At 43.2% G+C, this 15,573-nt stretch overlaps 1 protein-coding gene and 1 long non-coding RNA gene across 2 annotated transcripts in view; both read left to right on the plus strand.

The window, feature by feature from the left end:
* ENPP3 (ectonucleotide pyrophosphatase/phosphodiesterase 3) overlaps positions 1–15,449 on the plus strand; it is a 50,218-nt gene extending 34,769 nt beyond the window's left edge. Inside the window, exons 16-23 of the mRNA XM_083607688.1 lie at positions 402–571; positions 1,285–1,336; positions 2,139–2,293; positions 9,252–9,390; positions 10,287–10,364; positions 10,535–10,667; positions 13,374–13,530; positions 14,854–15,449. Coding sequence (XP_083463814.1) covers positions 402–571; positions 1,285–1,336; positions 2,139–2,293; positions 9,252–9,390; positions 10,287–10,364; positions 10,535–10,667; positions 13,374–13,530; positions 14,854–15,024 — 1,055 coding nt within the window. The 3' untranslated portion in view covers positions 15,025–15,449. The remainder of the gene's footprint in view (positions 1–401; positions 572–1,284; positions 1,337–2,138; positions 2,294–9,251; positions 9,391–10,286; positions 10,365–10,534; positions 10,668–13,373; positions 13,531–14,853) is intronic.
* LOC310760040 overlaps positions 1–15,573 on the plus strand; it is a 592,410-nt gene that overhangs the window by 225,825 nt on the left and 351,012 nt on the right. The gene's annotated exons all lie outside the window — the stretch shown is intronic.

Genomic DNA, 15,573 nt, shown 5'->3' on the forward strand with positions numbered 1-15,573 from the left:
TCGCAACCCTACCTGGATATACCAGATTTTGAACCTAGAACCTTTTTTATGCAAACCAGATGCTCTAACACGAAGTTCCAGCCCTTTCCCAAAAGCACCATGACAATTTTTCATTGAATTTTACAGTGGTAAGGTACAGAGTCTAATCAGAGAAGACACTCCCATGCCACACAGCACCGTATCAATTTGACCCTAAAAACATTCCAGTCAATAACCCGGTGCATTCTTCTCAAGAATCAAAGCAGCTGGCAAAAATGGCAATGTTGGGTTCTTTAGCAGGAAATCCTTGTGCATTTTTATTAACAGCCAAGTTTACATCACCTAGCGGAAATTAGCTCTTGTTCAAGTTAAGCCTTGCACAGAGCCTGCCCCAAAGAAATCATTTTCACTTTCCATGACAGATCTGCTTAAGATTACGCCAGCAGCAAACAATGGTACACATGGTACCTTGAATCACCTACTGAAGGTTCCTTTTTACACTCCATCACCTGCGAAAGAAGAGTCAGCTCCTTCTTTATGCCCCATGAATTCCCCCGCATCACCAGATGTTTCTGGATGTGTCTGCAGCTTGGTAAGTCTGAACACGATCATTAACTCCTAAAATGGTTAGACATTCATTTCCCACCCCTCACCCAAAAGCAAGAAGTAGTGATAGCCACCACCTTGGATGGCTTTAAAAGAGGATCGGAAAAAATCGTGTAGGATAAAGCTACTAACCCCATTGTCTATGGGCTACCTCTGCTGTTCAAAACAGGGGCGAGTGCTGTTGCACTCAGGCCCTTTATATGGGCTGCCCATTGACATCTGGTTGGCCACTGTGGATGCTGGGTTAATGACCTTATCCAGCAAGCCCTTGTCATATTCTTGTGGGGGGTGTTTTTTATTTGAACTTTTAAAATGTGAACTATTTATTTGTGAATCATGTTTTACATGTGCATCAATGGGGTTTCTATACAAGAATGAAGGATGCCGACACAGGAGTGAAAACTCCTCCGGTTGCTGATGTTGGGAAGGAAGGAAGGAAGGAAGGAAGGAAGGAAGGAAGGAAGGAAGGAAGGAAGGGGGGAAATGCAGGTTTCTCTCTTTCTCTCAGGCTTCCTTCTGCAGCAGTGGGTGTTTGGGGCTCCTGCAAGGGAAGGGGGAAAGCAGGTTCACAAGGTATAAAGGCGGGAGGTTTTGAAGGGCGTGGTGGGTTTGATATGGGCTGGCTACTTGGTGGGGTTGGCAAGTGAAGCAAGCAATGGCAGCAGTTCCTTGCACTTTTGTCTGTCTGCTTGTTTTTAGATAACAGATGTTAATGCGATAAATGAAAGATTGAGGCTCACTGATGAAGCAAGTGAGTATTGCTGCTACTCCTTTTCCATCCATCTGTTGCGGCAGTGGAGGCCAGGTGTTGGGGCCTCAAATTAACGATATCCTAAACTCCCCTCAAGCAGCTGAATAGTGACAGTGGGTAGGGAAATATTTGTGGAGCCCAACCCTTCTCAAAGGTGTTGCTGGACTCCCATCAGCCCCAGCCACCATGGCCATGGGTCAGGGATGATGGCCCAACAGTATCTGGAGGGCCATGAGTTTGCCACTCTCCGGGCTATAGGGTAGGGGAGTATGCAAGGAAAGCAGCAGACAGGGAAAAGGCAGAAGTAGAGGGCAAGTTGTTTAGCTGAATGTGAAAGATGAAGTGGTCAGTACAGTTATGCAGTGGTTAGAGTGCTGGACTAGAACCTGGGAGGCCAGGGTTCAAATTCACACTTGGCCATGAAGCTCGCTGGGTGACCTTGGGCCAGTCACTGTCTCTGATTAAATGAGGACAGGGAAAACCATATGCACCACCTTGAGTTCATTAGAGAAAAAAGGTGGGATATAAATGCAAAAAATAATAAAAATTAGAACCAGAAGCAAGCTAAGTTTGGGAGAGAATATACCAGGCAGCATCTTGCCCAAATTTTCAAATAATCTTTATACCCATGCTCCCCTTTTCAAATTTATTGGAAAGCAAAGACTCTGAATAAACACATGTATTTCATCATAACTTCTCAAAAAGACTGTATTCAGTTGCTGCACACCCACCAAAGCCATCCCCCCTCCCCCCCAGGTCATCACATAAATGTGGAACTCAGTAATTATGGTTTATATTCTAGAGAAGACGTCTGAAGCTTCTAATTTGCCTTATGGTAGACCCAAGGTCTTACAGAAAGAGAATACCTATTGCCTCCTTCACCAGAATAAATATGTGAGTGGATACAGCCAAAACATCTGGATGCCACTATGGAGTTCATATACTGTCAACAAACCAGTAAGTTTTCAGATTTATATACCTTTTGAAGTGCAGTGAAAGGCCATACACGGGGAAGGGCTATGGCAAAACTGCTTATTGCAGGAATGTCAGGCAGTTATCACTGTGTTTGTGTGTTTGTAAAATTGGCCAGGCCACAGCTGTTCAGACTGAGTGGTTGCTGGTCTGCTTTGGGGGGGGGTAGATAGTACTTAGTGTATGATCAGGGTTACCAAATTGCCATTGGAAAAGCTGCAGCTTAATGGCAGAGCAACATTCTTAGCATGTGAAAGAATGCAATCCATAGATAGGGCCAGGAAAACCCCCAATATGAAACCCCAGAGAACTACTGCCAGCCACCTTGAGAGCCAGGTTAGGATCTGGGAGACCTGAGTTCAAATCCTGACTTAGCCATGAAAGCTCACTGGGTCACCTTGGGCCAGTCCTTGTGTCTCGGTCTAACCAACCTCTTAAGAGTTGTTGTGAGAATGAAATGGCAGAGCGAAAGTTGTGCATGCCACCTTGGACAAGGAAGATTCCACGAACCCCAGTTCACGCAATACTGTAGCAGCTGGGCAAGCCAAAACACCAAGCCCACATGAACTGGCACTGACAACCTGAGCAGCAGAACTTTATGATTCTGCAATATGTGTACTTTGCTTTTTGAGCTAGCAGGGGGAGCACTTCACCACTGGGAAGAAATTCAAAGGGGAGGAGAACAGAGGAATGAGCCACTGCTTGCAGCAGGACTCCTGTCCAACCTCCACCCTGGCATCAATAGTACCGGGTTATTCTGGTAGCTGAGAGAGAAGAGCGGCAAACACCAGGGAACAGCTTTTCCCAGATGGCAAGCAGCTTCTAATCCTCAATGAAATTGCTGGACTGGAGATTCAGGAGACACAAAAGCCTGTACTTTTTCATACAGTGCATAATTAACTTACAAGACACTGTGATGGCCTCTAGCTTAGATGGTTATGAAAGAGGATTAGACAAATCTGGGGGAGGTAATGTCTCTTAGTGGTTTTTAGCTTCTTTTTAGCTTGTTAGGTTTTTAGCTTGTTGTGGGGGAGGAAGGGAAAGGAGAATGTTAGCCGCTTTGAGACTCCTTAAAGGGAGTGAAAGGTGGGGTATCAAATCCAAACTCCTCTTCTTCTTCTTCTTAGCTATCAAGGCAACATAGAGCCTCCCTTTTCAGAGGAAGTGTATCACTGAATGCTAGTTGCTGGTGGGACAACAGTGGAAGAAAGTTATTGCCTTCATGTCCTGCATGCATACTTCCCAGAGGCAATGTCCGGCCTGGCCACAGTGGGAAACAGCATTCCCTAGATGGACTTTTGAGCTGATCTTTTCTTGTAATCCAGAAGTGGAAAACCTTTGGCCCCTTCCTGCTATGTCTTGATCAGAATCTTACACCTCTGGTATTCGTGAATTAATCTGGTGTGGGTTTACATAGAACATGGCTGGCTGATGCATCTCTGGCCTTCCAGATGTTGTCGAACTCCAGCTGTCATCAGGCCTTGCCAGCATGGCTAATGGTCTGGGACTATGGGAGCTGGAGTCCAACAACATCTGGAGTGGGGCACAGGTTTCTCACCCCTGATCCTGATTACATTAGGAGAGATGCTTAAATAAGTGCATAACCTCTCATTTTAAAAATTATTTTTGCACAATACACAGCTGGCTCAAACCCACGCGAAAGGAACGTGTCTGTTTCTTCTGCTTCTCATCTCTGATAATAATCTCTTAAGGCTTGTTTTTTGGCGCAAGGAAAATGACCTCATTGCAGAGGGAGCTTTTTTTGGCATCCATTTATACTTAGACAGCACAACAGTTCCACAACGTGAAGCATCTGTTGCCATACTTTAGGGAGACTGCAGCGGGAATGGAGTTGTTCTGGGAGACCTAAGCCAGCCCAGAAAAGCCAGGTGGCATCATTGTGGTAAACATCAGAACATATGACCATAGGTCTGCCTAGTCCAGCCTCTCACACTGCCTAACCACCTGCCTAGTTAAACTGTGGAATTTGCTGTCACAAGGTACAGTGTTGGCCACCAATCTGGATGGCTTCAAAATGAGATTATATGAAGCTGTTAAAGCTATCAGTGACTGCTAGTAGTCATAATGGCTGTGGTGTACCACCAGTTCCAGATGAACACCCAAGTTGGGAGAGTGCCTGTTGCCTTCAGGTTCTGTTTGTGGGCTTCCCATGGGCATTGGGTTGGCCACATAGCTGGACTATAATAGCCCTTTGGCCTGGACCAGCAGGGCTGTCACAGTCTGGGTTACGGGCAGTCGGAGTCCTGGCTTGGTACGTCGGGGCTGGGAAGCAGGAATCAGCAGTCCAGGGTCAGCAGTCCAGGAGTCAGGAGGCCAAGAGTCCAAGGGTCAGGAAACCAGGAGTCAGGAAGCTGAGGGTCCAAGAGTCAGGATTCCAGGAGTCGGGAAGCCAAAGCACAGCTAGGTGGGTAGCATGTTGCCATGGCAAAGAGCCAGAGGGAAATGCTGGCCTTATATACTCCTCCTGGCCCTTGCCACCAGGTGCTACGAGTCTTCTGTCAAGCCTCACCTGTGAGGCCACACCTTGCCCTTCCAGGCCAAACTCAGGAAGGCCCTAGTCCTGCGAGGCCCTACCAGTCACAGGGCCCGGCTCCTGCACGCACTCCTGACAAGTTCCATGTTCTGAACCTCGCAAGCAGGGCAGGAGAGCAATTGCACTCTTCTGCTACTGTTCCCCCACAACTGGTATTCAGAAGCACACTCCCTCTCTGATCTGTGGCAAACAAAACATACAGCATTCCCACCCGGCCTTCCTCTTTCTGCCTTGGCTCTCCCCTTCCTTCTGATCATTACCAGCACTTGTGAATCAGCGAAGGAGAATTGGATCAAACGGAAGGGCTCAGCCCTCTGGTCTGCTTTTCTGACATTACAGTGGTACCCCGGGTTACATACGCTTCGGGTTACATACGCTTCAGGTTACAGACTCAGGTAACCCAGAAATATTACCTCAGGTTAAGAACTTTGCTTCAGGATGAGAACAGAAATCGTGCTCCGGTGGCACGGCAGCAGCAGGAGGCCTCATTAGCTAAAGTGGTGCTTCAGGTTAAGAACAGTTTCAGGTTAAGAATGGACCTCCGGAACGAATTAAGTACTTAACCCGAGGTACCACTGTATCTGAGAGGACCCTAGAAGCGGTCCAGCAAAAGCAAATTTGCAGAGGTGGCACCAGAAGCTGCTGAGACACCCTGCTTTAAACCGGATGCTTCTTTGGCCACCCTCCAAGCTTCCTGGTGGCACTTTCACATACATGCAGCTCTGTTTTGGTCCTTATATTCACTCCCACAGAAACCATTGCCACAGAGCAGGCAAATGAGATGAGAGTTTGGAGAGGGTGGGGAGTGAGGGCTTTATGGGGCTATATCCAGCTTGCTGACCAGGGGTTTACTACTCCAGTTTTTAAAAAGCAGCATTTCAATAGTGGTAGTTTTATTTTCAATCCATTTCCTAGTGATTCCCAACATAGAATTTACTTTTTCCTCACAGCACACATAATGTTTTACCACATCCTGAAGATGTATTTTTGATGGCAAATACAGTTCAATGTAACTTGATGCTATTTATTTATTTATTTATTTTCAATTCACCAAGCCTGGAAAGAACCGTTTGTAGCTCTTCATCATTCCTTTTTGTCTTTACTACCCTGAATTATTTACAGAACCATTATCTGCAAATGTGGCTGTTTCACTGTTCACTCCTAACCTTAGAAACAAGATAAAAATCACCAGTCTTAATAGACACTGCCAGAGAAGTCAGAGAAGTTTCCTGCTTCTGATGTATTTAGTTTTTTTTATGGTTGCCCTTAATGTTTTTAGTGACAATGTAATGTTTTAGCTAGATAATTTGAAGGGGTTTTTTTCCGACACAGTGGAGAAAATATTCTAGATAGAGGTTTACAATGCTTTTCATAAGATATGAAAAAGAAGCCAGCACTTCTTGAAGTGGGTGTGTACAAAGAGTTTTGATGCTGAGCCAGCAATAAAAATGTCATTAGTTCTAGGAGTAAGGCTTTGAGTAGATGTTAAAACCTGATGGATACCAGTAACTGCTATCTGCCCTTGTTATCTTTCAACAAGAGAGAATAGTAGCCTCCAGATATACTAGTAGCCTTCTAAAAAGAAGGCTCACTAGTTATTTTCCAGCTCCTGCTGTGTGGTATTTGTTCTCCTTTTGCAGGCAGTGAAATCAAAAGAGCCTTAAAAGGAGATCCACATTATAGGATTTCTCTGGACTACCTGTTTATTCAGCATTCATACTGATTCACTTGTGCACTGTCAATCATTCATTCATCTCACTAATGCCAGTGTATTTCCCTGTCACTTTCCTAACTGCAAAAAGTCTGCTTCTTTTAAAAAGTGGATTAATTGCGCTAGGGTGAGAAAGCCCTTTAAGTTGCTTTAATCGTACAAGCCTAAATTTCTAGTATGTGTTTTAATCCCTTCTGCAAAATATCGCCAGACTAGAGGTGGCCACAATCATGTTAGACCTACAAATGGAATGAACATTATAGCAGAATCTCATGATAGACCAATTTTTGGTGACATGGAGATGTTTATACAATCCATTTTGATGAAGGAATACCACCATGAGGTGACATTTTCTGTTATTTTTTCCACAGTTACATATTCTCTATCTATCAGCCTACATCTAGTTTGGCCCTTAAGCAACAGGGGCATTGAAGTACCAGTGTTGGCTCAGAAATCCATCCCATTATTTTTTTTGATAGCCAGCATATCCTGAGCTAGTCCCTTTAGGTTATAAAAAGCAGTTTGTCGTGAGTCAGTGAAATAGCAGAGTCAGTAGCCAGATTTCCTGAGGCAGTGATTTAGGGAAAAACTATGATTTTTCCCTCTGACTGTTGGCAAAGTTTATGAGGAAAAACCCACCTCCTGGATAGGAAAGATTTGGTTGTACCGAGTCACCAACCCCTCCTACACACACACACACACACACACACACACACACACTCATTCACTCACTCATAGACTCATTCACTCTTTTGAAAAGAAAGTAAACACCTTTGTGTTGCAGATTATTGAAATTGTCCTGCAGTGTATGATCCGTAATTGAGCCCCATGTCCTATTTTTTTGTCATGAATGTGGCCTGCCAGACCTCTTAGACCTGCCCTCAGGATTCTCCTCAGTCCACCCCAGCCCACACCTTATGCTGGCTCTGCTCCATGTCATCTTCAAATGTTTTTTCCTGACTGAGATGTGCCTTTGACTCATGATAATGTCTCTTGCTTCCCTGCCTCACTGGGGATATGCATTATGTGTTGTGTTGTGTTGTGTTGTGTTGTGTGTGTATGTGTGTGTGTCTGTGTGTGTGTGTGTGTGTGTATATATATATATATATATATATATATATGTCTGTGTAGTTGGACTGCAGTCTCCTCTACAAAAGCAAGAGTCCCATCCATTGCTCTGCCCACTTTCCTTTCTGGCCCCACCCACTTTTTGTTGGCCTATGTCCACCACTGACATGTGGCCCTCAGAAGGCTTTCCTACAAGGAGATTTGATTCATGGGATGCATACCACTTGGTTCCTCAACACTTGGTTACACTTCAGTTCCACGACTTTTCAGCTGAATGTCAGAAATCACCTCACTGAAAACTGTGGGCATTTGCTGTGGCATTGGACCATGTGGAAGTTCTGTCTATGGCTGTTGCTTCATGTTGGGTCATTCACACATGCCACTCATTCCTGGATTGGCACATTCATGAGTCTGGTATAGAAATACGGCTAGTTGGATGAGATTTTGAAAATGGGCCCATAACTGGTTGGTTTTTTTTTTAAGTGCTGTATAAAGATAAAAAGGGCATTGAAGAACATCTGAACTGAGTAGGGTTTGCGTCTCTGGATCAATGAGTTTGTGGGATCTTTTTTTTTTTAATGCCTTATTTATATATTTTCTTTTTTTCCTTATACCGCTTAAGAAACACCAACACCACCCCTGGAAGTGGCTGGGTGATGGCCTGGCAGTCAAAAGCAACTGCTTCCAAATGCTGTAGTTAAAAGTCCCACAAAATGCAAATAAATTATGCCTCTTGACACATTGATTACTGTTTCCTGTTTAAAGCATGCTCTTCTTACCAAAGGCAGTGACTGTACTTTTCCTCTCAGTCTGACCTACCATGCAGCTTGAACTAAGCATTATAAGAGACACTAGGCTGCCACTACTTTGCTTGCTGGTCTCTGCTTCTCATCAACTGACTGTTGGCTGGGTGTGTGTGGTGGGGCCGGGGGTGGCAGAGTAAGGCACAGCCCAATGACACAATGTTAAAGAAAATACCTAAGGAAAGGCACAGAACAGCAGAAATTCGGTGTCTCTGGCCCCATCTTTTAAAACTCTAAGATAAAGGTTGGTTGTTGTTTTTTTTAAATCATCTGAAAGTATTTCTGCTATAAGTTGAGGAAACACAATTAACACATTGCCTTACTTGATAAATTTGTTTTTGTTTCTTTATTGTTTCTACACTGACTGACAGAGGTCCTGGGGTTCCCTATGGGAGGTTTTCCCCCAGTCCTACCTGCAGATCTTGAACCAAAGGAGGCCAGGAAGGCATACATGATGCAATCTCTGTGAAGCTCCAGTTTGAGTCACACATCTTAACTTGTTGATTAGAGCCAATAGGGCAAATGACTTGCATCTTTAATCCAAAAGCTGCTTTGATCTTTGCTGCAACTGCTTTACATTGGGCTGACTTCCCCTCCTTCCTCACCATCCATTATCAAAATGCTGAAGGACCAAGGAATAAACAGACTGGAAAGAAGGGCTAAAGTCCATTTCTATTTTTAGCACGGACATGATTCATTATAAAAATAGGAAAAGAAAGAATCAATGAAAGCTAGGCTAGGAAGTCACAAAACTGTAGGTTAGCCACGACTGTGGGTGTAATACTCTCTCTTTTTCCCCCTTTCTAGGCGGGAGATGCATCTTCTCTTCCTCCCCCTGCTCCAGACTGTCTGCGGCCTGATGTTAGAATCCCTAAAGCTAAGAGCCAAAACTGCTCCAACTACCAGCCAGACCTGAACATCACCCACGGTTTCCTCTACCCTCCCAGTTAGTAGTGCTCTTTATATAGAAAAGATCATAATGTTGTAATCGGCTGGATGTGGCTGGGTGTTTAAAAACATATACACAGCACTGAAACAACCCACTGGGGATAAGCATGGCATTAAAAAGGGAGAGAGGGGGGTATTTCAGTGGTGTTTCTTTTGTGAAAGAATAGCTTTGCTATATTATAGTCACTGCCTTCTGTAGTACCAGACCACAAGGCTCCTCAAGACATAGTTAAATATTTTTCTTCAACAGGCTTAGATTTACATTGAGTAAAGAGATATGTAAACGTTGCATGGAAAGGAATCTGTTAGAAACCAGGCTCACGGTGATTCATTTGCACATAACATGGAGACATGGCTTGTTTTAACCATGCTTTGTTCATCGTACAACGAGGCAAGCAAACAAGCCACAGATTGTTTCTCCAAAGCTTGGTTTGTTTTCCAGTTGCTGCTGCCTTGTGCCTCTCTAGCTTGGTGAGCGTCTGAGGTGAGGTTGCCAAGCAAACCATTTTAAAGCAAGATAGTTGGCTTCTGGCACAACACCAGATAATAGTTAAAACAAGCCATGGTTCATAAGCCAACAACAAAACATGGCATCTCATTGTGCTTTGTTGCCAGAAAACCAATCATGGGAAGGGGCATGGCTGGCTGGCTGAAACCCTGAAGAGAAGAATTTCACACTTTTGCTGCAGGGTCCACATGTATCTTTCTGTTACCACTATGTTTGATCCTATGTTTTCATGCAAGAGGGAAGAAAGGGTATTAAATAATAAAATTTAAGAGGTATTTTAATGAATAGATCCACCAGAATTGTAAACAAAATTGTGCTCAGCTTAAAATAATTTTGGTTTAGTTTTCATGATTTACAAACTATTAATCCCATTTCCCCCCCCACAGACTTCAATTCAACTGCAGATGAACAATATAATGCTTTACTTACCAGCAACATTGTTCCCATGTACAAAGAATTCAAAAGTAAGTGCTGATAATGGCCAACACTTTGATAGTGCATTATTTACCTGAGAGTTTATGCTTACATTCTGGCCTCTTCTGGTCTGTGTGGTCATGAGACAGAGAAGCCATACTGATTCAGCATAACAGTTCCCCTTGTAGCTGATTCTATCTCACTGTACTTTCAATTGCAGGATTATGGGATTACTTGCATAATACGTTGCTTCCAAAATATGCTACAGAGAGAAATGGGCTAAATGTGATCAGTGGGCCTATTTTTGATTATAATAGCGATGGACACTTTGATTCCCTTGATATCATTACACAGTAAGTAAAGAAAAAAGGTAACCAGTTTAAATGTTAGCATGTGGCACGAGTTTCATTTTTATTTATTTGTTTAAATCACTTATATCCCACTGTTCTGTCAAGCATCACAGAGTGGCTTACAAACATTAGCCAGTCTGCCATCTGCTCAGGGTTTCCCAAACTTGGGTCTCCAGCTGTTTTTGGACTACAACTCCCATCATCCCTAGCTAGCAGGACCAGTGGGCAGGGATGATGGGATTTGTAGTCCATAAACAGCTGGAAACCCAAGTTTGAGAAACCCTGTGCTAGATTTTAAGTGAGTTACAGCAGGTGCTCAGGCACAAGTCAGCCAAGAAATCAATGTAGAATGACTGGCTGTATGTGGGCCAGCTGATACCAACATCTGGCTTGAAAAGAATAGACAGGTGCTTTGGCAAGGCAGCTACGGCAATGCCTCTCCAAAGGGGTATAGGAGAATGTGATGCTAATGTCCAATACAAAGATGAAGGTCTACCAGGCTTGTATGTTGAGCACACTGTTTTATGGAAGTGAGTTGTGGGCACTGCCAGGAGCGACACCTCAATGCCTTCCACATGTGCTGCATTTGGAGGATTTGGGGCATCACATTCCCACCATGTTCACATTCTTGTCTCAACGACATCTACACTGGCTTAGTCATGTCCACAGAATGGAAGATGGCAGGATCCCTGAGGACGTGCTGTATGGGGAGCTGGCTTCAGGCACCAGGCCCATTGGCAGAACAGTTCTGCATTACAAAGATGTCTGCAAACATGACGTGAAGGCTGGCAACATTCACCTCACCATGTGAGAATCCCTTGTAGACGACTGCAGTGCCTGGAGACAGACAATCAGTTTGTACATCCATAGCAGTGACCAGAGGAGGGATGTCCGCTGGAAGGAGCGCAGAGAGAAGAAACGCCATGGTGCATCTGCAGCAGCACAACAGGACACCTTTAATCTGGACCTGCTGCAACAAAACATGTCTCTCCTGTATTGGTCTCTACAGCCACAGCAGGCACTGTAACTCTCCAGCAGTTTGACTTCACCTCCAAAGACACACTCCTCCATTGTCTCTCGAGACAAATGGATGCCAACGATCCAATGTGGGCTGGCTGATACCAGCATCTGGCTTGAATAGAATAGAATAATTCCAGCCTCACTCCCTGGATCTTTCCTCTGGGAACAACAGCTGCATTGCTGACCACAATTTACCTACAAATCAGGGGGGCCAACTTGAATGAAATATTGTGGGGGCCCAGCCAAGCCCCACCCCACATATTTGATCACATGACGCAGTTGATGGGAATGCCCATCAACTTTATGGGGGCCTGGCCCCCTCAAATATTTTATTGTGGGGGCTGAAGTCCCCATGGCCCCTAGGAGTTAGCTCCTATGCTGCAAATTAATAATGATGATGATGATGATGATGATGATGATGATGATGATGATAATAATAATAATAATAATAATAATAATAATAATAATAATTATTATTATTATTATTTATACCCCACCCATCTGGCCGGGCCTCCCCTGCCACTCTGGGCAGCTTCCAATAAAATATTAAAATACAGTAATGCATCAAACATTAAAAGCTTCCCTAAACAGGTCTGCCTTCAGATGTCTTCTGGAGTATGGAGTTCTGCTGATCTGTTTGATATGCTCTCTAATGGACCCAGGATAATTTCTTGCCAGCTGCCAGTTTTGTAAAGAATATTTGCAAGTTCTGGGCAGTTTGGCTATGCAAATAGGTTTATGGTCCAGGTTTTACTGGATTTGCTGTTTTCTAGGCTAGACTTGATGCCACATTTTTCAAATATGGTTTGGACAGAGGGAAAGAATTTCTGCCACAATGTAGGTGGATGGATGAGATGACAGACTAGAGCTTCCTTCCAGTCAAAGGGCTTTAATATCCTGTCAGCCACACTGTGCTGTTTAAAAGCTTTTATAAACAGATCAAAATCTGTACAAAGTTAGTCATGGCAAGATAACCCTACCCACTTTTTGAAGAGAGAGCTCATACAGGAATTACCCTGTGCATTAAGGAACTGCATTTGCATGAATATCTGTGACACTGCTTCAGTTTCAGCTAATGGAATCTTCTTTGTATGATTGATAAGAAAACTAATTCCAGGGGCATCAGAATTTCACTCTCACAGTTCCTTTTCAGTTATTGTTTCTTGTTAAACGTTAATACAGTTTCAACTAAAAAAATAGAAAATCAGTGAAATGCAATGAAAAGGCAGAAGTTTATTCTTTCAGCCTTTTGACCCCAGATACAACCATGCACATCAACGGAATTATCCAATCTAAAAAACTGCTAAAATTGTATACCTTTGTTGGTTAAAATTTTGGACAGAATATCAATCCACATTGATGCACAATTGCAGTCCCATACCCACTTGCCTCAAGTAAACCCAACTGAATTAAATGGGAGTTACTTCTGAGTAAATATGTACAGGATTGTGCTGTAAGTTACTGAAACTGAAAATTGCTGGTTAGGTATATGTAGTATCTCTTTCGCAACAGACAGTGTAATCCTACCTAACGAGTGCTGATTTCCTTCTGCTTCCAGTTATGGAGCTATTCTCCATAATATTTCCACAGGGTAGGTAGTTGTAATTTCATTGAATGAAATGGTGTGAATATAATTTTACAAAAAGTATAGATTTTGGTAAACAGCCTTTAATTGATCTCCTTTCACAGGCATGTAGGCAATTCACAGATTCCCATCCCAACCCATTACTTTGTTGTACTGACTAGCTGTGAGGACCAAGCCAACACCCCACTGAGTTGCTCAGGCTCGCTGAGTGTCCTGCCCTTCATCCTTCCTCATCGGCCCGACAACTCTGAGAGCTGTGGTGTAAGTATAACATTATTCACTTCACATGCCCCTGCTCTTCGTATTGGAGATGCAGTTTCTACAAATGCGGCCATCTGAGAAGTCTTTAGTGTCCAGTAAAAATCCAACACAAGGCCTAGCCTAAGAGATCATTCCAATTGACTCTCAACTTACTGTTATTCAGACCACTTGTGACAATGTGGATAAGAGACTAAGGACTTATCTACACCTCCATTTTCCCACCGCTTTTCCCCAGGGAAAGCCGATCTTTAGTGCTGAATTGGTACAAACAGCAACTGGGTTTTAAGTGGATTGCTATTTGTTCTAATTTATCACTAAAGAGCAGATTTCCCAGGGGAAAACACATCTGGAGGGCTACAATTCCCCAATTCCTGTGTTAGTATATATGCATGAAAGTCAGAAATGCAGTTTTGAATAAGCAGGAATTAGATTTTTAAATGGTTGCTGAAGAAGAGTTCTGCCAGTTGTGAACAGATGTAATTTATCTGAAGTGCATTGCCATCTCTTGCTTGGTTTATCCTATTTTTTGACTGTGGGCATCCTGGGACATGCTGTCAAATTCTGCTCTCCAGTGAAATTGACACAGCTGGCAAAAAAGCGTTATCAGTTATGCCTCCCCATCACAATGCCCTAGTGCTGGTTTATAAAGTAATACTTTCCTTTTGAAAAAGCACCAAGGCGGCATTGATGGAATTGGACAAGGCTTTTTTGCATCATTTAGTCACAGGACAACGTAAGCCACATATAACTGGGCGTGCTTTGTAAGCGACTTCTCCTCCTCTAGCTGGAGTGGCTGTGGTGGCATTTAAAATGAGAAAAGCATAACAGCTGGGTGATAGTAATGCACAGTATCCAGAGTGGAGATATGCTGCTCAGTGGCTGTTCAAAGCATCTGAAAATGTGTATATGATTTCTGCTCCGAGGGTCAGCACCTGGCATACTGTTAAGCACTAACTAGGTAGTGCCAATAGCTGAAGTAAAAAAAGAGTAGTTTTTGCTTGTAGCATTTGCCTTCAGCCTACCCCTCCCTCTTCCCAAATATGGCATAAAGGACTTGCTGTGTTTGTTCATTCTGATAAGTCATAGCTCATTGTACTGTTGTAAGGAAACTGTTAAAAGATAGTGAACAAGTTCCAAGAGCAAAGGAAACATTCAGCAGATTGCCATGGCCTAGTTACCCCAGTCCACAGTGACAGAAATTTAATTAGGGAAAATAATAAAGTTGTAAGGCATTTGTATGCAGAAATTCCTTCCACTACTGCAACATTGTTGTTTTGCCTGCTGATGCACAATTGAAGTTCTTGTGTTTGTTTGCTTTCTCAGGAAGGGCAGCCGGAATCACTGTGGGTTGAAGAAAGAATTCACACTCATACAGCTCGTGTCCGTGATGTGGAACTTCTGACGGGTCTGGATTTCTACCCAGAGAGAAATCAACCTCTGCCCGAAATCCTACAACTGAAGACATTTTTGCCAATATTTACAACTCTTTTTTAATGAGTGTGTGTAATTTATTAGGTCTTGTTAAAATGGTTCCTTCCTTGCCAGTTGGAAAAACCCAGAACACAAACCAATGCATGTTTACTTGGAAGCAGGGATGCGAGGAGATGACAATTTCATTTCTTACTTTTTTCCAATCTTAAATTGGGTTCTCCACATTTTGCAACAATTTGCTATTTTTCTTTTAAAAAAAAACCTCATGAAAATTCATCACATTTTAGTTCAAACATTTTTATAAACAGTTTCGACTCATGTACACATTTTGCAAGCAATTTCCCCTAATATAATGCATTTTTGTAAACATTGTTTGGTTGGAGAACTACAATGGAAAATTCAGATAAGGGTGAATTAGAACCGATAAGCTGTATTTCGATATTGTTTGACAGATTGGGCTTTAAATAAACAAACAAACATGCAATGTATACTGGATCAAATTTATCCTCAATCCTTTCTCAGAAGTCAGTCACTTGTGTATTCAGTGGGAATTAGTATGTTTAAGATTTCAGCCTCAATTACAGATCTTCAGGCGATTAGGGTAGTAAATGA

This window comes from Podarcis filfolensis, assembly GCF_964270895.1.
Source record: "Podarcis filfolensis genome assembly, chromosome: 3".
NCBI lineage: Eukaryota > Metazoa > Chordata > Lepidosauria > Squamata > Lacertidae > Podarcis > Podarcis filfolensis.